The 26,069-nt window shown below is 34.4% G+C and overlaps 1 protein-coding gene across 3 annotated transcripts in view; it reads right to left on the bottom strand.

Annotated features, from left to right (window-relative positions):
• Positions 1-476: 476 nt before the first annotated feature.
• The window catches only part of FAR1 (fatty acyl-CoA reductase 1), a 74,399-nt gene continuing 48,806 nt past the window's right edge, over positions 477-26,069 (bottom strand). For all 3 annotated transcript variants that reach the window (XM_060104262.1, XM_060104261.1, XM_060104260.1), the window contains 9 exons: positions 22,810-22,989; positions 19,698-19,875; positions 18,372-18,416; positions 18,130-18,248; positions 17,134-17,201; positions 15,466-15,637; positions 8,252-8,381; positions 5,743-5,870; positions 477-3,386 (listed from right to left, as the gene is read on the bottom strand). In XM_060104262.1, the coding sequence (XP_059960245.1) occupies positions 3,224-3,386; positions 5,743-5,870; positions 8,252-8,381; positions 15,466-15,637; positions 17,134-17,201; positions 18,130-18,248; positions 18,372-18,416; positions 19,698-19,875; positions 22,810-22,989 (1,183 nt within the window). In that variant the 3' untranslated portion in view covers positions 477-3,223. The remainder of the gene's footprint in view (positions 3,387-5,742; positions 5,871-8,251; positions 8,382-15,465; positions 15,638-17,133; positions 17,202-18,129; positions 18,249-18,371; positions 18,417-19,697; positions 19,876-22,809; positions 22,990-26,069) is intronic.

Raw genomic sequence — 26,069 nt, 5'->3', positions numbered from 1 at the left:
TGGAGTCAGCCTAGAAGAGCTTGGCTAGGAAGGACATTTATACTCACCTATACCCCAGCCTGATATCAGCTCTCTCCTTTTTTAGTTACCCTCTATTACTAATGAATGATTCCTTATACTTACTCAATAGACAAATTACAACAAATGTATTTATAAATTAATATAATATCATTCAATGTGGAGGAGAGGAGCTGGAGCCTAATGACACCTTGGCACTGTTTTTAGAAAAAACACCTCATTCCAGCTAATAAATAAAAATAATACTTTAACAAAAAGTATTCATCCTGCCCATATGCTTCCCCTAAAATGCTGTGTAAGAGACTTAGAATTCAATAAAATTAGGATATAAAAAGTAATGAGTACACCTTTAAAAAGGTAAGAAGTATAAATGAGAACTGTTTCCTGTAATCCTAACCCACATTACCTCATGAGTAATTTTCAGGACAATTATTGTAAAAATACAATAAATACTATAATGGAAATATAGGGATTCATTTATTACTTTTTGGTTTACAAACAAAGGCACCCAATAATGCTTCTATTTATTTCTTATAAAAGACTATCGATTTACATTTAAAACAAAAAGCAAAAAACCCTGAAACAGTTCCTACAGACAAGCACAAAAAAGGGAGAGAAGATTTTTCCTCCCTGCTTCCAAGCTTTATTACACAGATTCAGAAAATATTTATTTTATACCATCCTTAAGTCAAAGAATGTATTGCCATGCTTCTCTGTGTTGAGTTTTTGAACATATTAATGTTGCCAGGTCAAGTTTAAATATAGTTATAATGACTTCATGACTGACAAATGCATATGTCAGAATTATAACAATCAAGGGTGAATAGGGGGAAAAAAACCCAATGTTTAAAAAGCAGCTTTATCAAATGAGTTAAATGAAATATTAGATTTATTTAACAGGCTATCCTGTTAAAATTTGAGTTTGTGTGTAAAACACAATCAGAAAGAACTAAAAACCATGTCTAGCAAATGACATAAATACAAATGATTTCCAAAATCTTTGTTTGAGTTAAGCTTAAAGTCAAGTTGGTGAGGATTAACAACCTATATACTTTTTATACTAATTTTAGAACTTTAAGTTCCAGAATGACATATTAATTTATTCATTAGCTTTCTTTTGACAAAAGAATTCTAAACACACAAAATTAATGCAGTGGCCTCAGCACCCTCCCAGTTTTCATTCCTTTAAGTTAGATTACAAGAACAATGGCAGAGTTCAGAGACATACACCTTCCATGTACTTCACACACCTGCCGAAGTTGTACCTGATTCTTTTGCAAGACACAAAGACAATTCATCTGATTCTAAGTATATTCAGCAGATGTGTAAAAATCATACAAATGTTAGCAACACATTATGGAAATGTATTTGGAGAGATGGAGTACTCAATGTATAGAGCATCTATAGTTAACTTTGTGGGCCACTTCAAATCAAAGGCATCATCATTTACTCCATTTTTAGACACTGCCATGGTCTCTCACACCTTACACAAGGTATGGTCCTAAACCAGAGACTTTAGTATCATTGTAAAGAATACATATGTATTTATATTTATATACATATTTCTTTTAAAATAATGTTTTAAAAGGTTTACTACAGAAAATCTGGCTTCAACATGGAAGCATTTTCCTTTTCAAGATTATACACCTGCATGGAAGAAGGTGGTTTCCTTTACATTTAGTTTTTTCACAATAACAAAATAAACTTCTTATACATTGCATTTAAATTGATGGAAGAAAATTAAGATGTAAAGTTCTATGTAACTTTTTGTATTGTGAACTGACTTCATTAAACATATTCAAGATACACTGTTAATGATTTAAATATAGTACAACTTGATCAGCTAAATTAGAACATGTTATGCTGATATGTTAAAGCAAATGTGTTATAACAGTAAGGAGAGTTACCTACTATTAAGATTTAAAGGGAATTATAATGTATCATTAAAATATACATCAATTTTCTTGCTATTACTTGTTTCTATAATGAATTCCTTTCTAAAAGCTAAAACCACATGCAGAAAAAAATAAATGATATCTTTAAACTCATTCAACAGTTTGCTACTTTATGTGGTATGTAAATAAAGTTCTTTAATTTTATACACATACATTTTATGTATTATTTTGTTTTTCTGGAAGAAATTCAGCTCTCAAGGTCAACAATTAGTATGTGTTTACACACATGAGAACATTTTCTTAATGCTATGACTACCTGCAAATACATTCTTCCATAGTAATGTACTTTTAGTTTTCATTGGAAAGACGGTATAAGCCTTTTAAAGTCCTATTAATAAAATTTATAAAGGGCAGAGAGCACAAGTATGGTGAATTCCTCCCTGCACCCACACCTGCTTGTCAAAGTCTCAAGTAATCATCCAGCTTCAAAATATGAACAAAATGTCACGGAACGGATTTTCATTTGGTCATAATGTGGTCAAGAAAAATGTATTCCTATTCTTTTTGATACTAACGGTCTCACTGAATTTTCATTTTCCTTCTAAAAACACATAGCATATGTTGACATGGATTCTCAAACTCATTTAAATCCAGTAGGGCCTCTATAATAATATATGGCCTTCTGATTATGAAAGCAGCTGACTGCTTATAGAAAAATGATATGCATCAGACCTCTAATCAGAGAAAGAAAAATGAGAACGTGTCTCTCATGTCTGAGACCACTCAGTAATTTACAGGATGAGGTGAAAATAGTTTGGCTGTAATTTTAACAAAACTAAAACCCACTTGAATTGATGAAAAAAATCAAACACTGAAGAATCAAATATCTACCACTTAGCTAGTATTCCTGTCCAAATAAATGTTTTCCACTGCACTAAATATTATAATTAGAAAATCACTGTATGTTAAGGCATATTTTAATTAATATGTTCCAGAATTGCACAGTTATACTGGTCAGTGTTCCTATTTCCCCACTCCTACCCTCACCCAACCCCTTTTCCCCAGGGATCAAAATGTTAAGTCATGGTTTTGGTGGCTATTATAGATTTGAGTTGGCATACCACAGTGTATTCACTAGGTTTTTATGAGCATACATTAAAATGTTACATAAAATATACCATAATTTACTCCACACTCTGAGTTAAGATGGTTTAATGTCTTGACAAAAGGTGAAATGACTTAAGTACATTTTATATTTTGTGCATTTAGACCACCATATGCATAGATGTTCTAATGCTAAATTCTTGTCTTCAGTATCTCATAGTGCTGGATGCTCGGAAGTAAGACAGAAACTTGTAACACAGACTAACCACGAAGTACCAGATGTTTCTTGCCATTTGTGATCTTGCGATAAAAATGCGCCAAATCAGGATCACGAGGATCGTATTGAAACCGTAACGTATGTTCCTCAACCTGAAAAGCAAATCAAGAAATGTACTGGATACTATTTTCTAGAATAGAATATTGTTGGACAGCAGATAATTCATGCTCAGTTTTAATCTAATCAAAGTTCAAATCCATATTAAGCTGCAACTTATTTAAAAACTAACTAGAAGGGACTTCCCTGGTGGTACAGTGGTTAAGAATCCACCTGCTGACGCAGGGGACATGGGTTTGAGAACTGGTCCGGGAAGATCCCACATGCCGCAGAGCAACTAAGCCCATGTGCCACAACTACTGAGCCTGCGCTCTAGAGCCCGTGAGCCACAACTACTGAGCCTGTGTGCCACAACTACTGAAGCCCGTGTGCCTAGAGCCAGTGTTCCACAGCAAGAGGAGCCACCTCAATGAGAAGCCTGCGCACCGCAATGAAGAGTAGCCCCCGCTCTCCACAACTAGAGAAAGCCCACTCACAGCAACTAAGAACCAACGCAGCCAAAAGTAAATAAATGAATCTATTAAAAAAAAAACAACTAACTAGAAGTCCTTAAATTAGAAAGTTAGCAAACATCAAACAAACCTGACTGTGCACATTCTGGACAAGAGTCCATCAAACAATGCATTACCTCTATTAACAATGAATAATGCAAAGTTTTTTTATAACAGTACATTTGGGATGCAAATTTATTTATTTAACAAGTATTATTTAGCATCCTTCTGTATGCCCTATACTGTGCTAGTCAGCAAGTACATTAGTAGCTAAAATAGACACATCTCTTGCACTTCGGAGCTTCCTATCTAATCTAAAAAGGTAGATTCATCATATACATCATCCTACAGACAAAATAAACATTTTTTGGACATCTTTAGCTGCTTACAAGTTGTCAGACAAGTGAATTTACTCCTTCAGTCACAGGATCAAAAGCCAACTGGACAAGTCCTCATTCATGAATGAAACATGGCACTTACCCTAAATAGGAAGACCCTCCTATTCTCAAAGAGCAACATGCACATTATCTTGCTCATGTTTCAAAACATTTTTGATGTTTTTTAATGGTGTTAGAAAGGAATATAAATCCTTTAGATATGCAACACTGTTACATAAATTCCATTAACTTCAACAGGCAGTGAAAGATATAGGACTACAGTTGATCCTTGAACAACGTGGGGGTTAGGGCATCGACCCTCCAACAATCCAAGTATAACTTCACAGTCAGCCCTTCTTACCCGAGTTTCTGCATCAGTGAATTAAACCTACTCCATATTGTGTAGTAATATAGTATGTATTTATAGAAAAAAATCTACATGTTTCAATAAATGGACCCACGCAGTTCAAACCCATGTTGTTCAAGGGTTAACCATACAACACACGAACAATGGGTGTAGACAAAAGAGCTTTGAATTAGGAGTCAAAGATCAGTATTCTAGTTTGCCCTGCCACTTAATACCATACGACCTTGTCAAACACAACTTTCCTAAGTCTCCATTTCCTCATCTATACAACTAGCTGCCCTATAACTTCTCAAAGAGTTGAAAGGACAAGAATAATAATGTGAAACTTTTGAAAACTGTTATAAAACTTGTATTAAAAAATTACTATGGGGGCTTCCCTGGTGGTGCGGTGGTTGAGAGTCCACCTGCCGATGCAGGGGACACGGGTTCGTGCCCCGGTCCGGGAAGATCCCACATGCTGTGGAGCGGCTGGGCCCGTGAGCCATGGCTGCTGAGCCTGCACGTCCGGAGCCTGTGCTCCACAACGGGAGAGGCCACAACAGTGAGAGGCCCGCATACCGCAAAAAAAAAAAAAAAAAAAAAAAAAAAAAATTACTATGAATAAAAGAGATTACTATTAAAACTAACTGCATCTCTGAATAATGGATTAATAGTAATTTTTCCTTTTCTATTTTCTGAGTTTTTTTAACAATTAGTATGTATTATTTTTATAAGAGACTAAGGGAATAATTACAACTATTTTATAAACAAGGAAAAAAGTTCTATAGTAAATAATGTATTATTATACCTCTTTTCCTCTTCTAAAGATGTATTTAAATAGGGTAAAAGAAACTTTACATTACCCCCTGTTTAAAATATATTTTTATTTTCTCCTAATATCTTTACTTCTTCACTAGCAATAAAGGAAGATAAAAGTGATATTTAAAACTAAATTCCACCTGACTTTATTACTAATGGACAGTATAATCTGATGAAAATAGTACGGTTCAACAATCATAGGCTAAATTAATACTACCATAGTTACAGCCCAAAAGCAACCACTTTCTTAAATATTGATACAATATATTATTAGCAGTATCTCAATTTATCAGCTTAGAAAAAACTGTAATATTTCATAAGGAAGACAAGACGAAATCAAACCCATATAAAAACGTACTTGTTCAGATGTTTTCTAGCTGCAGGGAGGCCAGACATTTCTTCATTCAATACATATTTCTTAGTTCCCATACAGTAGTTCTCTATATATTCTGCCCAATGTAACTGTCGTACATCAATATTAAAAGTCTACATAAACAAAAAAATTATTAGTTACTTTCTTGGATAATTTTTTTCACAACCAGTCAAAAATTCACACTTTTTCTAAAGGCTACTTCGACATGACATGATTACAAAACATTTACTATATTAATTTTTTAAATGTTACTGCTATTCACAAAAAAATTCTTATTCCTATTTCATATTGTCCATTAAACAAAGAAACATTTGAGAAGATAATCTGAAAACATGTCAGCTTTTAAAGAGGAGTACATGAAGAAGCCTGCACCATTAAAAATAAATAAATAAATAAACCAACAAAATCCCATTGTCCAAATAGACCTAAGAATTCCTTTTATACATGTATCAATACACCTGTTTCCAGTTTCCTTCTGTCTACACTACCTCTTCTTTTTGAACATCCTGCATACCACACAGATTAATTTTCCTAGAGAAATAGTACTGACATCAAGAGATAGAATATGTTATGAAAGCTGGCTTAGGAATTTAGATAACTGTAAGTAGGCCATTTGATGAAAAGGGTAGATAAACCTGGAAAAGAAAGCCTTATAAAAATGCTATTTCATGACAAAATAAGAGGGCTATACACTGCTCAGTGCTCCTCCACACACAATCAGGTAATTTTTCTGGCGTAATAAATTATTCACAATTCAATTTACCATCATTTCTGAAAATAGCAAGTTCTAGGCCAAAAATAATAAAGCTACCATAAATAAATCATTAAAGTACCAGTGCACTGAAATGGAGACTTAAGATATGAGATATTATGAGAAGGTCACACATATGTGCAACTGGATTCCCATAGGAAGAGTGAAAAAGAATAGAACAGAAGCAGTATCTGAAAAGACAATGGCTGGAAATTTTCCAAAAATGGTGAGACACCAAGCCAAAGATTCAAAACACACATATACCACATATACACATACATATCTACACATATTAGAGTAAAACTACTGAAAGTCAAAGAAAAAATTTTTTTAAAAACCAGAAAAGGCACTGTGGATTACCTCCAAAGAAACATTAGTCTGACCAACTGACTTCTGAAAAGAAGCAATGGAAGCTGAAAGACTATGAGAAGATGTCTTCCAAGTGCTCAAAGAAAGCTGCTATCGTAGAATTCTATACCAGTATAAATATCTTTGAAAAATAAAATATTCCCAGAAGAATAAAAACTGATACAAACTGACATCAATAGAAGACACACACTAGAAGAAGTATACTAATGGGTACTCTTTAGGCAGAATGAAAATGATTCCAGATTGAAGTCTGGAATCATTAGAGGAGGATGGAGGATGGAGGAAGAAATAAGAGCAGTAAAAGGACAATTATGCCAGTAAATCTATATGAATACTAATTGACTAGACTACAACAGGAACGATTGTGAGGCACATAACATAAATACAGAATTAAAAAACATAACAACATAGCAGATAGGTGTTACCCTTTGCATTATCCAAGAAAAGGTAGAAGTATCAATATTATATTAGACCTTGCTAAATTAAGAAAGGATACTGTAAAGCAGCCGCAAATTAGACTGGCTTTTCAACACCAAGAATATAAGACAAATATAAAAAGAAAGTTGTCTTTAATGTGCTGAAATCATGCAACATAATCACAAACTGAGAATTCACTACCAACATACCTACAACTCAGACATATTCTTGTATTCTGGATATATTTCAAGCAGAAAAAAAATGACCCTAAAGAGAAGATCTGATAGCAAAGACACTAGTAAGTATATAGTTAAATCTAAGTAAAACTGAACAAAATAATCATTTCTAATTATGAGGTTTAAGTAGAGAACTAAAGTAACATATAACCATATAAGTTAATGAGGATGGTAATCAGAGCTAAAACATTTTATGGTCCTAAATATCATTAAGGAAGAGGCTATACAAATTGCTCAATTTAGACTTTGTTATGTATGCATGTCCAAATATCTAAGGTAACCTTAAAAAGAAAATACAGAGTTTAAGTTTCAAACTAACAGAGAGCAAAATGTGGAATGGCAAAAAGTAAAAGAGTATACAAAAGCAATTTCTGAGAGAAGGTTTTCCTTAAAACTTAAAGAAAACAGAGTGTTTTGGGGGAAAATGCATAAAGAAGTCAAAATTCTCTTTGAATCTGACATTAAAGAGAAAAAGAGAATCAACATGTCAATCATGCTTTGAAAATACCTCTGCTACTCTCATACTTACATTAGAAATTCTAGGATAAAGCAACTTTATCACCACCAATTATGACTGAAGCTTTAATGGGAGACTATAAATAGATCAACTTTCTTATTATATAATGGTTGGGGAAAATACTCAATTATTTCTCGGGTTGCTAATTAGCATACTCTAATTAGTATGCTACTTGTTTTCTAATATAAAACAGAAAATACTTGCCTTTTTATCTTCCGGGTTTAGTTGATTCATTAACATATTGACATTGTCAGTATTCCAAACCCAAGAATTACTTGTGAAATATTCAAGAAACACCATAGCTTTGTGAAGACGAGTTATTGTCTTCATCATCCTGTATTATAAGAAAAATTGAGATTCATAATTTGCATAGATAGGGAAAAATCTCATCACCACCCAGGGTACCAGTTCCTATTTTGAGACATTAACAATAAAATTGTAACACGTAATTCAATAAGTGTACCAAACCACCAGGAAATAAGAATATTTCTGCATCTTAGAAGAACATTTTATAAATCCAAAATGCATTTAATACAGCAGCAGTAAGTTTAAGCAGCAGTAATTGAATTTAAGCAGCAGTAAATGAATTTAATACTGCCTAAAGAGAGTTCTGCTGATATATGAAATTTTCAAAGGAAATGCAATACTTCAAGGTCAAATTTTCTACATACAATACTAAGCAAATAAATGGATTCAATTAGTATTCCTTTCCTTTTTGTTCCTTAAGCCACATTTTAGTTCAGCTGCATTTTACTAAGATTATCTGTGAATTCCTAACATACTGTTCCATTATAATCTCAACTCTTCAGCATCATGGAAGCAAAGTATACAGAAATATTCATTTGCCATTTAGTCAACTCTCTATATATATTTTAAATAACTTTCTCTTGAACACTAACGGGTACTGTGATTGTCTGGACGTGCCATGAAATCAATGACTCATGTTGACAGCTTTCTGAAATAGATATTCAAGATATTCACTCATCTTCCCAAGTCCCCAATATCCATCCTTATGGAAATAAGGGAGTTCAATACTTTTTTTGTTTCTTTTTAGAAGGGTGAAGGGCTTTAATCTTTAAATTTGTCATTTTATATATCATGGTTCACTATAAGTCATTGATATCGTAACACTAACCAGAAAAGCAACATCTATACAATAATAATTACCTATGGTAAGTAGAGAAATGGAAGAAAGAACTTTTTGAAACAAAACACACACCAAAAATTCCTAACCTCTGGTAAACAGAAAAATTACGTGTGAAGTAATACTTAAAAAGAATTCTATTTATAGTCCCACAATAAGGATTAGCATTATATGCAGTTTAGAAGTCCCAAAATTAGGGGCTTCAGAAATGGGGGAAATAGGAGAAAATTAGAACATTAGAAATGGGGGGGAAATCAAAACAGTAACATTAGCTAAGAAATTCTGATGACATATACATTTAGAAAGAAACCCTAAATCCAGAATACTGAAAGAAAATGAGGCAACATGGACTATGTAAAGAAAAACTGTAATTCATGCAAGGAAGCAATTCCAAAATAAAACCTCCATTAAACACAAAAAGAATTATTGAGCATCAAAGGCTAAATCTGGATAGGAATAGTTCAAATAGAAAGTACTTGAAGGGAAAAAAAAATAAGACATGCTGCTTTTAGAAAAGAGATTAGGCAATTTTTTTCTAAAAAACAACAAAAAGATTTAACAGATTTGTAATTAATACCCACTATCACAGCCAGTATACTACACTTGAATCACACATATACACATATTTGGTTAATGTGATTTTCCAACATACATCTTACTAAAAAGTTTTTCTTCCTAACTCCTTTTTCACTGACAATTCTCACCTAGTCTTATTTTCAGATTCATTCAAGTGACAGAATTACCCTAAAACCAATCACTGATTCAGCCATAATTACAATAAAAAATTGGAGGGGGAGAAGGAAATTTGAAAGGTCATATATGTGTGAAGTTCACAGAATACTTATCGAGCAATAAAACTCTGGATTGAATACTATGGGGGATAAGAAGAAACTTAAAACTTTGCACCATCAATCTTTGGTTAAACATGCTGTAAGAGCAGATGCCTGGGACTACACTGCCATGTATGTTCTGAGTATTTATTCTTTATCACAGCAACCTGTAAAAAATAATCACAATCTTTTAGAGGCGGGCAAGATCTTAATGGTCATCTAGTCCAGGGTTTCTCAACCTCAGCACTATAGACATCTTAGGGCAGATAATTATTTGTGGTAGGGGGCTGTCCTGTGCACTCTACCCACTAGATGTTAGCAGCACCCATCCCCCAGTTGTGATAACTAAAAACATCTCCAAAAATTGTCCAATGTCCCTTGAGGGAGGCAAAATTGTCCTCCACTGAGAATCACAAAGATAAAAAATATCAGATTCAGAGAAGTTAAGCTGGAGAAAGTTAAGCTAAATAATAAAAAAAAACAAGACAATGGAAATATTTTTTTAAATACCATTTTAAGAGTGATGAAATATCTACTACATTTCAAGAGCTAGAGTAAATAATTTATACTGCTTCTACATGTGATAATATCATGCATCCTAGTCCCCAGTGACTATTAATCAGTAATCCATATGATGTGTATACTTTTTAAATTATGTCAAGATATACAGTAAGTCAGATTTTTATCTAGCTGATACTCAGAATAATGTAAATGAGTAAACTGGACACCACGAATGACATGACTGACATTAGTTTAATGCAGAAGTAGGCATTATATTAAGGCCCCAATATAAGGTATAGAGGCCAGTACCTTGCTCAGTAAATATCTGAACAAATTAAATAATATAAATGATATATTTATATTTGTAAATATGTAATTTATATTACATATAAATTAATATAAATTTACTATATTTATATTTAACATTTATAATATTGCCTAAATAAAAAACCTTTATGTCTCTTGTTGCTTTTACAATATAGGCTCCCAAAGCATTCCTGCTTTGATACTTAGGAAGCCTTGTACAGGACAAACCTCAGGTAAGAAGATTCTTTATTTGATGCTTCCTATTTGTAGCAAATTTTAATTTCCAAAGGTGGCTGTAAATATATCTCCCATCTTACATGTTCACCTATAATATCACCTTAATTATCGCCCCATTAAGAGGTGAAGGTAACTTATACAAAAAGAATGAGGTGGAAGTGACACTGTGTGACTTCCGTGGGGAGGTAAGAAAAAGTGATGTAGCTTTCTGCCTTGCTCACTGGAATACTCACCCTTGAAGCCTTCAGAGGTCATGTATGCTGTCCAACTCCCCCTGAGGCTGCCAGGCTGTGAGGAGGCCCAAATTAGTCCACGTGTACAGACCACATTGAGAGGCTCTGAGACTATATGAAGAGAGAAAGATGCCTGGCCACCCAGCTGCTCTGTACCCTTTCTCTCCTTTACCATTCCTACAGTGTACCTGCTCCAGCCCCTGTGACTGCAACTACTTGAAAGATCCTGAGAAAAAACCACCCCATCAAAGGCTTCTAGAATTTCTGACCCACAGAAATCATGAGCAATAAATGAAATGATTACTGTTTTAAGATACTAAGTTTGATGTCAATTAGATCTCAATTTTTTTAAAAAAGAAAGATACTAAATTTGAAAGATTTGCTATGCAGCACAAATAATGGGAACTGAAAGATTTGTTATGCAGCACAAATAATGGGAACAGATATCATCAGTACTGGGAGTGAGGGACTGCTATAATAAAAATCTAAAACATGCAGTACTGACTTTAGGATTAGGGGGCAGACAGAAACTGGAAAGCCCTTGAAACCACTGCTAAAACCTGGAAGGACCAAGAGTGTTAGTGGAAAAACTAAAAGGGCTCCAAGGAAACTGTTGGTGAGAGTTTCAAGGTAAATGAGGAAAATAATGTTGGAAGTTAAAAGAACAAAACTGTCACCTGTGGTCACATGGAAAATAGAAAATGTTATCTAATAAACTGGATGATCTAGCTAAGATTTCCTCAAAGAGGACAAAGATGATCTTAAAAAATGAACTATCTGTTTGGGTGCAATTTGGAAGGAATGTAAAATTCCAGCCAGGAATTCTTTAAGAAACATCTTCTGGGGATAGATCAAATCCAGAATGTAAATATAAGATTCTTTGTTAGGACCTCAGAAAGATTTAAGGTAGTATACTTCATAGAACCTTTCAGACAAACAAAAGTTTCACTCTAGATGTTAAAGACATGTCTTAGATAAGCTCTATTGTTTAAGAGGCAGGATGTAAGAGTCTAAGGATCTAAGATCCAAGAGTGCTATCCCACAGCAACCTCATAAGGAACCCAAGATAGAGAAGGGTATGTCTCAAAAAGATACGTGGGCTTTGGTCTAATGGAGTGGATTGTTTTAAAATAGATACATGGGAAACCCACACAGTTTTAAAAGGAATCCTATGAGTTTACACTTAAAAGGACAGAGACAGTACCAAATGAAAAGAGGCCTCTGGATCAAGGGCCAGCAAACCAGAGCTTAGGGGCCAAATCCACCTGTTTTTGTAAAAAAAGTCTGATTGGAACACAGTCATGCTTATTCATTTACATATTGCCTAAGGCTGCAGAATTGAGTAGTTACAAGGTGGAAGCTACATTTAACAGCAGAGTTAAGTAGTTACAACAGAATCCATGGCTCACAAAGGCTAAAATATTTACTATATGGCCCTTTACAGAAAGTTTGCCAATCCCTGCCCTGAAGATTCCCAACTTTTTACAGGCAGGAAGTAGGGTAGGAAGGCTATTCAGTTGCAAACACAGGCCATTTTTTTATGGGAATAGAAGGATGACTCAGAGGGGAGAGCCAAAAGCCTCAGAAAACCACCAGGGAGTGGGAATGAGCCCTAACTAAGAAACCATCAAACAGGACCCTGCTGGAATGCAGAACTGTTATGGACCAGTGATTGCTGCGTGCCTCTCTTTTTCTCTCTTTCGAACAAGACTGTCTAAAGTATTTCCTATGCTTGTCTCACTATTATATGTTGGGTGGACGGGCAGCAGGTAACCTGTCACTTTAGTTCACAGGTTTTCAGATTAATACTTGAGGAACTATACCTGAAAAAACACTCCTAAAGAGCTTCATCCACAATTTACCAGATTTCGCTGACCACACTGGCTTCAAGCTGATGTCAGAGAGGTTTTGGGGGGAAAAGGCAAGAGTATTTTCCATGTGGGAGGAATATGAATTGTTTGCACCAGAGGCCTGACTATAGTAGACTGCACTTTCCAAAAATGGCTGCAACAATACCTTTCATCTCACCCGTTCATTTACAAGATGATCTTGACTATTCTCTATATCCCTTCTTCTTCGATCTTGGAGGATCTGTGACTCGCCTGTGACTAAAAGAATGAGGTGGAAGTAGTGCTGCATGATTTCCTTAGGTAGGTCAGAAAATGCACATAGCTTCCACCTTGCCTGCTGAAGCACTTTTCCTTGAAGCCTTCAGTTGCCATGTAAGTAGTCCAATTCCCCTAAGGCTACCACTGGTCCTTGCAAAGAGACTCTATGAAGAGATCCTGACACAATATGAAGAAACAATGATATCAGCTGTTCCACTGCACGCCCCCCTTTCAGCTCCATCTGACCACAATCACATGAAAGACCTCTAAGACAAAGCTGCCCAGTGGATTCCTTCCTGAATTCCAGATCCTGAAAGAAATAAAATGACTACTGCTGTTTTAAGCCACTAAGTTTGAGATGATTTGTTATGTAGCAACATCTACTATAAATTATTTAATAAACTTTGGCTCTTCATTCATTTTTTAAGTTTACTAAGCCCCATTTTCTGTGTAAGGCACTGTGATATATTTAACTTATTTTACTTTTTTGACCTAGTTTTGATTGTTCTGCTCTAATTTGCAACAACTTTATTAATATCAAGACAGCATCACTGCCATCACTCATAAATTTACATCTGCTTTTTAGCCACGAAAGAATGTTGCCAATGACAAATACTGCACTTTGCAGATCATTCTAGGAAAACTTGAAGATAGTTTTAATGTATTTTGGATCTTCTTTCCACTGAGTATTTCTTTACCTATGCTAAAGTTGTTCAATTCAACACCTCTCTTGTATTTCAATATTTAACATACAGGGTTAGAAACATAAGGGACAACTGAATCCACAGAAAATTCCCTACATGTAACTCAGATCCTGATACACTATAACTGGAAGATACCTCACTTTTTTTTGAGCAGTTGATGGAAGTTCTGGCATCAGCATCTTCTTTATACATAAATACTCAAATCCTGAACTCTCTAATCAAAGGCTCCACTATAATGCCAATGTAGTTAAAAAAATAAATATTTTTATAGTACATTTCACTATAATTGTGGTAAAGACAGTAGGATTACTTTATTTAAGTTTGTGGGGTTTCAATAAAAAAGAAAAGAAAGAAAGGCCATAACAACTATAATAGAAAGTTTTCCATTTGTTAACTTTTGTTTTAAATTCTCAACCTTAAAAATTAGTCAAAAACGGTAATTACGATATTATAAGCTGAATAGGAAGCTGAGATAGCTCAAGCAGTTAATTTTCTAGAAGCATCCTAGGTTTTTTCATATAAAACTGCACAATCCACTTAAAGCAAAACATTTAACCCTTAATCCCCTATAAAACTCACCTCCAAGTTTTTAACGGGGAGAGAAGGGCTCAATTTCAGCTTATAATAACAATGACAACCTTGACGCTGGACATTTCCTATATTATGGGATTCTGGAGGATCCATGGCCCAATAAGATGAGATCCACAGTTAGTCTCCCCAAATATCCTTAATTTCTAAGAAATGTCCTAGCATCCTGACTGTGATTGTGATTAATCAGGTTAGTAATTCTAAAGGTAAAGCTCATGCTAGCGACTTTTTGTCTCTCCAGCAAGCTTCCACCACCTTACCAATACATAGTGTATTTACTGCTATTCTTCTTACCACGGTTTCTGACCTGTCAACCTGAGTGCAAGATCGAGCAATAATGCAGGTACTGTATGTCTGACACCCTTCCAATAATGAAGCAATAAGTTGTTGGAATACAACTTAATATTGGGGCGCCTGAATACTTGGTTTAAAGGATTCATCTTGAAGGAATGATTTAGATAATATCCTGTAGGAAAAATAAGCGTCAAAGCATTTTGAATGTTATTTGTTATTCAGAAAAAATACCTGAAGTTAGACCTAGAATTCAGCACATGACAATAATTTATCATTCAAACTTTAGAACAGTGAATTATAATACCACCTTTGCTTTTCTGACAAATTCTTAAATTCAAGAGTCTTCTCATTCACAAAAGGCCATTAAGCCTTATCATAAGCATAAACAAATACAGAGTTAATATGCATTTTAGTGTAAGCATGGGTTGCTTAACAGTCAGAGGAACAGAGAAGACAGAGCTAGTCACCATTACCTTGGGCTTCTTCCAGTCATCCTGAGGTAGATATCATACAGGAATGCTGGGGCCTTATGGCTTACAGCAATCCAGTAATGATATAAAAGGTGATTGGAGGTTAGATTTACATTGGGCCGTCTGAAGGCCTGTTCGAGAGGATTCCTCTTGAAAGTGGAAATTACATGGTATTCTGAGGAAGAAAAGTTGTGTAACAGCTTTGATAATAACCATGTAATGAAGTTTTGAAAAAAAAAAAAACACGTTTTTACAAAGCAAAATATTTTACCAAAGATATAAGAGTTTGCTCATTTAAAAAACAAACTTTTCCATTTTCTATAGTAGCTAAGAGAATATGGGTATTAGACTGCTGAACTCAAATGGTTTTAGAACTGCCACTATTTATGAATTTTAATTAGATGAATGAATTTTTGCTAAAATTCACTCTTAAAAATCCTTTTAGTGCTTTACCTACATCAGTTTACAATGTCACTTTCTATATTTCACCTCTCACGATAGCTTCTTTCTTTCTGTTCCTCTTTCCAGATTCTTATTACTGTACTTACTTAAAAAAGAAAAGGGAAACCACCATCCTTTGCTTGTGAATAATTAAGTTGCTCAAATTAACATATATCAACAAGCTTAAAACAACCCCAAATTAACTTCTGTTGTAATTTATTTAGGTTATGCAATATCAAAATAATCAAATCTATTATGTATGTTAATACTTCAATGGAAATGTATACTGGAATATTCACTAAAATAAAGCTCAACTTGATTTTTGCTAAACTTCATAACACAATGAAAGACTACAAAAAACCTAACTCATTAAAGTGTTTCAAAATTCTTAAAAGAATACAAATAATTATCATAAAATTAAAAGCACCCTAGATTTTTTTTTCCTATATGCTCTAACAGTCAATCTTTCAATTGAAATAAAAATGCCATAAAAAACCCTAGGATGAAAGACAAAGATTTACTTTAAAATCAAATCGCTCCTCAAGGGTAACAAAAATTGTTCAATTAGAGGTAAAATAAGACTTAGTACTAAATCAACACTGTAAATACATTTTACTTTAAATTTGAAAACATACACCAACAACTTAAAAATGATTCAATTCAAGTAGGCCTTTAAGTTATACTATTCCTATTCTAAAACAAGTAACATAGCATACACAGTACCTGCTGTGAATCTGTGAATTTAAACAGATTAATAAATGTAATAGAAAATATTCTGGCAACATGTATTCTACTTGCTAATTCCTTCAGTTATTACTCTTAGGACAACTAGCTATCTCCTACAATATACCAACTCTTGTAGTTGGAAGTGATACTGCCTGTGAACAGGGAACATCAGGATTGAGAGTACCCACGAGGGAGGAAAAAAGCATTATTTCCATACCACGAGTATCTATAGGCGTTGCTGCAAATGGCAGCAGAGAAATAGTAAGGGTCAGACAAGGGTGGGATGAGGAAGGAATATACAGCAGGATATTTTAAAATTTATGAAACATTATTAAGGACCAAAAGGCAGTACTAGTAGATATTCTAACATGGTAATTAAAATAAGAATAAATTGGTAACTGGTGGCTTTAATGCCTCATGGGTTATTCTAACGTACAAACTCAGTGAACACTTTAAGTTCTTTAAAATTTATTCTAACATTCAAAAACACAGGTAAAATCATACCAATTTCACCCCAGTGGAAAGGATTAGTGCTGCCTGTTGTACAATTATACACCATGATGTTTCTTGGTCTGCAAAGACAAAGATCAAAGCAATGAAACATAAAAAGAGGCTAAACTTAACCAATCTAAATCTTACATGATACTTAAGTAGGAAGAAATGAGGATGATGGGTACCTTTTCTACAGTGAATATTTAAAATATTATCTTTAAAGGATTAATTTTTGTGTCTGAACGACTATTTACACTACCCTTTTTCCCTATCCTACTAAAAAATTATTTATAAAAAATAATATAGACTTCATATTTTCTTCTTTGTATTAGCAGGAGTGTCTGTTTTTCATGCGAGGAAAAGGAACAACAAACAACCTCAGCTCTTCCTATCTCCTTCCCATTTTCAGAGGCTCTAGCTGAAAAAATTATGAATTGAGTTCCCTTTCACCAGAAACAATATATTCATATAATCATATCCCTCCTTTTTAAGATATAGAATACTGACTTCAAAAATAAGGGCAGTTTATTATTTAGAAAAAAAGTTATTGAGAAGCTTAGGTGTTCAGGCTTAGGTGTTACCTGTAAATGCTACTAGTCCCTTTTAAAAGGAGGCCCATGAGTTGATTAAAGTGCTTTAGTGTGCATGTTTGATATATGTAAGCCATTCTCTGCCAATTTTAGCTCTTTATATATGCCAAGTTTATACCAAGTTCTAGTCTGGATTAAAAAAAATCATGTTTTCTGTTGTTTTTTTTTTTTTAATTTCTAATGACCTTGTCCATCCTGTGGGTAGTACACAAGAATTTATGTCAATTCTTAATAATTGCTGATGGAACCACTTCATCGCCTATTTAAACCAACTCTTGCAGCTGAAAGTGATAATGCCTATATAATATTGGTATGGGTTAATAAAACTGATAAATATCAGTAATGAGGGATTATTTAACATTAGTATTCCCATCTCAGTTATTATATATTTAACAAGCGACATTGTCATCTCATATACCTATTAACTCCGGAATACCAGGCTGCCGCAAGACTCATGTTGACAACTACATCTACAGGAACAAGATCTGCAAGGGCATTGTTGGAGGCACGCATTGTTCGAAGAATTCCTTTCCCTGCCTTTGTTGAAATTAAAAACAACACCTTAAGATATATAAGCCAAAGCACATATACACAATATACAGATACACAGAAAACAGAAAAAAAGTACAGAATATTCAACAAAACAAAAGGCTTACTTACCGCAATAAAGAGACCACTTGGTCCATTAAAGTTATCAATCCATCCCTAATACCAAAAATTAAAAAAAGGGAGGGAGCTTAGAAATATTATGAAACTAGAGATTTATCATTTGAAATCTATAACTCTACATATATACTTGGTAGTTTTCTTCTAAAAACTAAAGAACAGACTAGATTCAGGCCAGAATATTTCTCCCCATCTTAAATAGAAGCAGTCTTCCTCTGAGATTGCAAATGACTAAGTAAAATCGTTTTCAAAGGGCTACCTACTCTTCCATTAACTCTCTGCAAAGAGAATTTTTAAAAAAGGAGTTTATATCTGTCAAATATTTTAGCTAAATGATGACTGTTTAAGTTTGATTTTGTGCTATTTACTAAGGCAGTAGCCTGAGATTGAGGGAAATGGTAAATCCTCCTCAAAATTACTGAATAAAACAGAAGAAAACAGAATAATGCCAAAGCAACAGAAGAGATACTATCATTTACTACCATTACAGAGACCTAAGTTTTTCCTAAATCAATTTATCTCTTATGTTTTCTCTTATTTCAGGGATTCACAAATACCATAATGCCTTGCTTTCTACAGCAGATCACAGAAATCTCTTATCTTCCTTAGCTTGTAATCTATACAGGGAGGAGTCAACCTCTTGGAAGGCCCGCCTCTTTTTGGTACTAAAAAGCGAATGAGGGCCTCCCTGGTGGCGCAAGTGGTTGAGAGTCCGCCTGCCGATGCAGGGGATACGGGTTCGTGCCCCGGTCTGGGAGGATCCCATATGCCGCGGAGCGGCTGGGCCCGTGAGCCATGGCCGCTGAGCCTGCGCGTCCGGAGCCTGTGCTCCGCAACGGGGGAGGCCACAACAGTGAGAGGCCCGCATACCGCAAAAAAAAAAATAAAAATAAAAAATAAAAAGCGAATGAAATAAAATAAGATCTGAATATTCTCATCTCTATTTCCTTCACCTCCGCAAGGGAAACTAATCTGCAAATAATTTTAAAAGCCAACAAATGTTGACGTGTCAGAGTCCAATCCCTCATCAATCATGAAGAAAACTCATGGTTTCCTTTGACTCCAGACAACACCATAGCCTTCGATTTAATTTTCAATTAACATTTTAAAAATTGATCTGCGTATCTATACATACAGCATTACATTAGAAATAAAAGTACCAATAAGAGTGTCTCTTTCTACAAATGGAAACAACTTTGCCATAGTAAGCCATGTTCAGTAAACAAAACCTGCTCATAAAAAATTGCCAAATCTTTTTGTACAGAATTATGCCTTAAAATTCCCAATTCCAATTATTTACAAAGATTTCTAACAACTTACTGGAAAAGGTTCTTTCCAACTGGCACCAACAATTGATGGCCTTACAATTGCCACATTTAGCTTTGCTCCTTCTTGTTGTACAACATATTCTGCCAATGCTTTTGTGTATATGTATGTATTAGGTCTGTCTCCTATCAATTTTGGCGTGATATCATTTACTAGGCCGTCATCCATCCACCTGGTAAACAAAGAAATTGCATGCAAAAATATTTTCGGATGTTTTACTATAAAATGAAAAACCACTTGGCATATTTCAAACATATCTGTTGCTCTGACTCAAGTGATTTGACAACAACTTATACTAAAAAAATGGAAATTAGCTTTACTTTCATTAAATATCAACCAGAACTCCGTATCTCTTATATCCAGTTTCTATATCCACAAAGGTCTGAAAACCAAGAGTTCTTTCATAAATCATATGGTAGGTAGCAAAAGTGAATCAGAACTGATTTATGGTCTTTTTTTTTAAAAAAAACATCATTTAGTTGTAAGTATTCATATACTTCATATGTGTTTGATGAGGGGTGCTACCCCGAATCCAGTTGAAGTTATTTCATATTACACAATACATAGATTATATTTCCTTTCTAAAGTCTAAATAAATTCTAAAATACATCTGGTCCCAAGGGTTTCAGATTAGGAATTATAGATTTGTATATAATCACCATAACAGCATAACATGTAAATTATATACCTTTCAAATGAACATATATTTACAATCAACACAAAAGATCTAGTAATCTAAATATTTAAGGTGAAGCACTAAAAATTGTTATGCTCTCATTAGCAACACTAACAAATACTGGGGTAAATGATAAAAATAAATTGAACCACGCTATAAAAATTCAATTAGCAACCTACTATGAAGTCACAAAATTCCTCCAATTCTCTCAGTGTCTCTGAAGAAAAGTTCTACTATGATAATCTGTAAGAGGAGGGTGATACGCTAGGTGATCTCTATAGTCTTTTCCAGTCTAAATTTCTAATTCCAATACATTATGTACTTGTTTTCAGATAGTTTTTCTTCCTGTCTATAATACAATGCATACTTGTATGCATACTAAGTATTCTATCAGTGCACAAATGATACCCATACTAACTGATAAGGATGCATAAAATGGAGACTATCAAGATAAACTTTCTTCTGTATGTGGAAGTACTTTTTGCATGTAGAAGGAAAAGAACACTAACAAAATTAAAGGGAGGTTGCTACTCAACTTAGGAAAAATTCCATAGTTCGAGATGAACTTTGAAAAATGGAAGAGAGAGTTGCTATATTAAAAAAAAAACAAGGGCTTCCCTGGTGGCGCAGTGGTTGAGAGTCCGCCTGCCAATGCAGGGGACATGGGTTCGTGCCCCGGTCCAGGAAGATCCCACATGCCGTGGAGCAGCTGGGCCCGTGAGCCGTGGCCGCTGAGCCTGCGTGTCCGGAGCTTGTGCTCCGCAACGGGAGAGGCCACAACAGTGAGAGGCCCGAGTACCGCAAAAAAAAAAAACCCCAAAACAAAACAAAACTGGCTAAACCAAGGAAAGACTTTTAGAGTCAGTAAGCCTCATCACTGGAGTGAGTTTACAGAGCCAATCTATGAGTTATCCTAAAATTATCTGTTGGCCAGTTGGTCAGATTTCTTTGTAAGCAAAGAAAGGAAATAATAGAATTAGAAGGTTATAGGCTCTTTCTCAGCAACTTCGATGTATGGATATACAAACTGCTAATAAGAGAAAAAGTAAAAAGATTTATTAACTTCCACACCCAGCTTTTCCCAGAGATATTAAACACTTCTGCCTACTGACCTGAGGAAAATGAGGTAGACATTTGGGACCATCTAAGAAACGAATTAGAAAACAGAAACCAGGGAATTACCATAAGAATGTCTCAGTAAGCTCCCATACTTATTAGTTTTCTTACAAATCTGTCAACTTCCTCATATTTCCAGGAAAGCCTTAAAGAAATGGACTTATGTGTTTATTTTAGAAGAAAACTTGGAGAAGGAGCTACCAACATTCTGTAGCACCCTTGGGAAGAAAAGAATTCGACTGAGAAAACAGGGGATGGTAACTGAAGAGCTGAACGTGAATAGGATTCCTTGGAAGAAAAGAGACCAAAGAGCAAACAGAATAAAGGAGGATAAAGCCCACAGGAATATTATATGACGATTAACAAATATGTGAAGCTATGGATACTGGAATTTTCTATAATTATTGTCTATAAAAGAAAAGACCCTCTATTTATTCTTGCTCTGATACTGTTTGTTTCACTCAATGAGAAAGTAAAGGCTGAAGCAAATGAAATCCTGGCCATGCCTATTTGTATCCATCAAATGCAAACATTTCTCAAGTAATAATTGATGACAGGATCCTAGTCCTCAGAAAGATGACAAACAACACTAGGAGTATCAATTAAAGGACCATGACTCCTCCGATTCCCTAATAATTCAAGGCCCCTCTGTAGATATACAGTTGACACTTGAAAAACATGGGGTCGGGGCATTGACCCCTGCGCAGTCAAAAATCCACATATAACTCTACAGTCAGCCCTCTGTATCGTGGTTCTGCATCAAAAGATTCAACCAACTGCAGATTGTGTAGTGCTAGAGTACTTATTTATTGAAAAAAATCTGCATATAAGTGAACCCACATAGTTCAAACCCGTGTTGTTCAAGGGTCAACTGTACTCCATTGGGCAAAATAAAAGGATAATCTTTTAATAAATTAGACCTTGCTATTGAATAGGCAGTCATTAGTCTCCATGGATATCAGGCACTTCTTAGAGGCTAAGATTGATTCCTCGGAAAAACAGAGACTCTAATACCATGGATGAGTTGTTCAGAGGCTTTCCTCCAACCATCACACCTGGTCAAAAGTGAAAGCTCTACACTGACTTTACACATTGACTTTACGGAGAGTCATTTAAGTACAAATCTATACAATAAAAAGAACATAGTAGATATACAATAATTTGTTGAATAAGGAAGAGATAAATGTATACATAAGTGTGGGTGGAGATTTAGAGAGAGAAACTGAAACAGACCAAGAGATACATGTAAATAGATAAACTCGGATCCGAAGTTTGAGGTCAAAGCAAATGTATATAAATTTCAAACAAACGTACTCTAAAGAATCAATCAGCTTCTTGGGATCCACAGGGGGTGGATAGACTACTTCATCAATATGCTTTCGATTGCAGTAGGCATATGCCGTTGATACATGCATGAACACTTCCAGATTCTTCATCTGTTGTGCAAGCAGAATAAGCTGTCGTGTAGCAATCACATTTAACTGAACAGCATCTCTGTAAAAGAAAAAGTGACAATAAAAAATTGGGAAGCTGTGTCATTTTTTCACCTGTTAAAAAAAACTTATTTCCATTTTAGAGCATCAGAGACAGAAAGGGACAAAGAGGTTTTTGTTTCTTTATAACTGATCCCTTAGCTCAGATTTTGTGTGTTATTTCAACATGAAGTACAACCATTCTATCAGTTGTGTTTAAATTTTTTCTGATTATAAAATAAACTTCATATTAGGATTGTAAAAATAAAAGCACAAATTAAAAATTTTAAATTACCCAGAAGTAGACACAGATCATTTCAGTCTTTGGCTTTTATGCATACATTTTTGAAGTCATTTTAGACTTCTTTTGCCTCTTAATTTTTGAAAGCATACTGTTTTATGAATGGCTATACCACCCGAAGAAGTAAGAATCATTAAGTAATTTTAAAATGCTATGGTAGAGTCATCAATAAGGGTAAAACAGTCAAAGAAAACTCAAAAACATTAAATTATATTAACATATAATCAAGTAAAAGTATGCTGACTTCTCTCTTTGTAGCAATTAACCCAAACACCTTTTTGAGACTACCTTACAAAATTCAAAGGAGTGTTATAATACATTTGTTACAAGAGGCAAATGCAAGACCCCAAGATGATCTATATATTCCCTTCTTGAAATTTATTTGAGGTAATTAATTTCACAAATGCAAAAGTATATATGCCGAAAAATAATCGATGAAGCATCATCTAGTAATAGCAAAAGCCTAGAGAGCCCAAATATTCACTATGAAATGGTATAATAAAGTAGGTATCTCATCACAATGAAAGAATACAGCCATTAAAATAATTGACAACTATAAAAACATGGAAAATCTGTGTGAATAATATTTTTTAAATATATAGATTATGAAATGAAACAGGATTAAAAACAAGACTCTGGAATAAGACCTGGGTTCAAACCCTGGTTTAGCCTGCCTATCAGCTAGGATTAGGTGACCTTGTAAAGTCATTCAAGCACTCAGGCCTCAATTTCTTCTTCTGTAAAGGAGAATACGTAATGGAGACTAACTACTAAGATTTGTATAAAGTTAAATTAAAAAAAACAGCTTGCAAGTATTCAGCATTATTCTTAATATAGTCCCAAAATAGGCATTCAATAAATATTACTTAAGGGGTGGATAGTTTTTGCTTTCTATTATACTTTTGTTTATAACTTACTTGAAGGAAAAAAAGTTGAAATACCCAAAACCAGTAATACTGTGAAAAAACTGGCAAAGTAATACACTGTTGGTGACACTATAAACTGATACAACTGATCTGAAAGAGACTAGGTCAAAGTACCAGGAATTACAGAAATGACAGAGTTATTAATCTAGTTAACCCACTGAAATTAACTGAGAGGAAAAACTTGTTCTAACCGTAATTTTTCAAACAGAAAGAAATTAAGATTCCCTAAATTTGTTTTTTGGGTTTTTTGGTTGTGTTTTTGCTTTTGTTTTTTAATTGAAGTATACTTGATTTACAACGTTGTGTTAGCTTCTGGTGTACAGCAAAGTGATTCAGTTATACATATATATTCTTCTTCATATTCTTTTCCATTATGGTTTATTACAGGATATTAAATATAGTTCCCGGTGTATACATTAGGACCTTGTTGTTTATCCATTCTATCTGTAATAATTTGCATCTTCTAGTCCCTAACTCCCAATCCAACCCTCCCCCGCCCCTACCCCTTGGCAACCACAAGTCTGTTCTCTACGTCTGTGAGTCAGTTTGTTTTGTAGATAAGTTCATTTGTGTCATATTTTAGATTCTGCATATAAGTGATATCATATGGTATTTGTCTTTCTCTTTCTGACTTACTTCATGTAATATGATAATCTCTAGGTCCATCCATGTAGTTGCAAATGGTGTTATTTCATTCTTTTTCATGGTTGAGTAATATCTGTGTGTGTGTGTGTGTATGCATGCACACGCACACACACACACACACACCACCACCACATCTTCTCTATCCATTCATCTGTTGATGGACAGTTAGGTTGTTTCCATGTCTTGGCTATTGTAAATAGTGCTGCTGTGAACACAGGGTTGCACATATCTTTTTGAATTATAGTTTTGTCCAGATATATGTGCCCAGGAGTGGGATTGCTGGACCATATGGCAACTCTATTTTTAGTTTTTGAGGAACCTGCATACTGTTCTCCATAGAAATTGGCTGCACCAATTTACATTCCCACCAACAGTGTAGGAGGGTTCCCTTTTCTCCACACCCTCAGAAAAATTCCCTATATTTGCTATACTAAGTGAACATGACATAAATTACAGTATAGTAACATGATGAAATATCATCACATCATGAAAATTATAACTATGAAAAAGTTAGAAATATGGCAATTGTTTCAATAAGTAAAATTACAAATTCTATGTTTACGTTTTATGGAAAACATATTTTCAAAGACAGACCACAAGAAAATTTTTTTTTAATAAAAATAGTTTTGAGTACTTTCCGAAATTCTTACATTTTCAGTATTTAAGAAGAAAAAAATCCAACTGTTCTTTTAAAAGGCCAGGATATGTCACAGATAGAATCTGGTCTACTTGACTGTAAAGTAGTTCTTTGATGCGTATCACATTTGCAAAACAGTGGGAATGGGGAGGGTACTGTTTTGGAAAAGGTATACAGAGAATATCCTGTTACAGGTTTCTGAGGACAGAACAACAAGTTCTGGGTCACTAGGAATAAGAAATAATTCATGAGAGGAAAAACTCTTGGGACTTATTTTTTCTTTTAATTTAATATTACCTGAGAACCTATGAAAACATACTAAAAGGAAAAAACATTTTTAATGGACTAATTGGGTTGGGATCTTAAAAACATGAGTATATCTTTTTCCTTCCTTATCTCAACTGAGGGAGGAAAATCTATTTAAATAGATATCCAGCAAAAAAGACGCTTCACAGAGAGGATACTGTCCACTAGACTATAAGGCAATGTGCTATTTTCTTTTGCATTTGCAAAACAATAGTGGTAGGGAGAGCGATGTTTTGGGAACAGAACACAAAGGATATTTTGTTACAGGTTCCTGAGGATGGTGACAG

The sequence above is a fragment of the Mesoplodon densirostris genome, chromosome 7, assembly GCF_025265405.1.
Source record: "Mesoplodon densirostris isolate mMesDen1 chromosome 7, mMesDen1 primary haplotype, whole genome shotgun sequence".
NCBI classification, from domain to species: Eukaryota; Metazoa; Chordata; class Mammalia; order Artiodactyla; family Ziphiidae; genus Mesoplodon; species Mesoplodon densirostris.
This window is presented reverse-complemented; position numbering and strand designations above follow the sequence as displayed.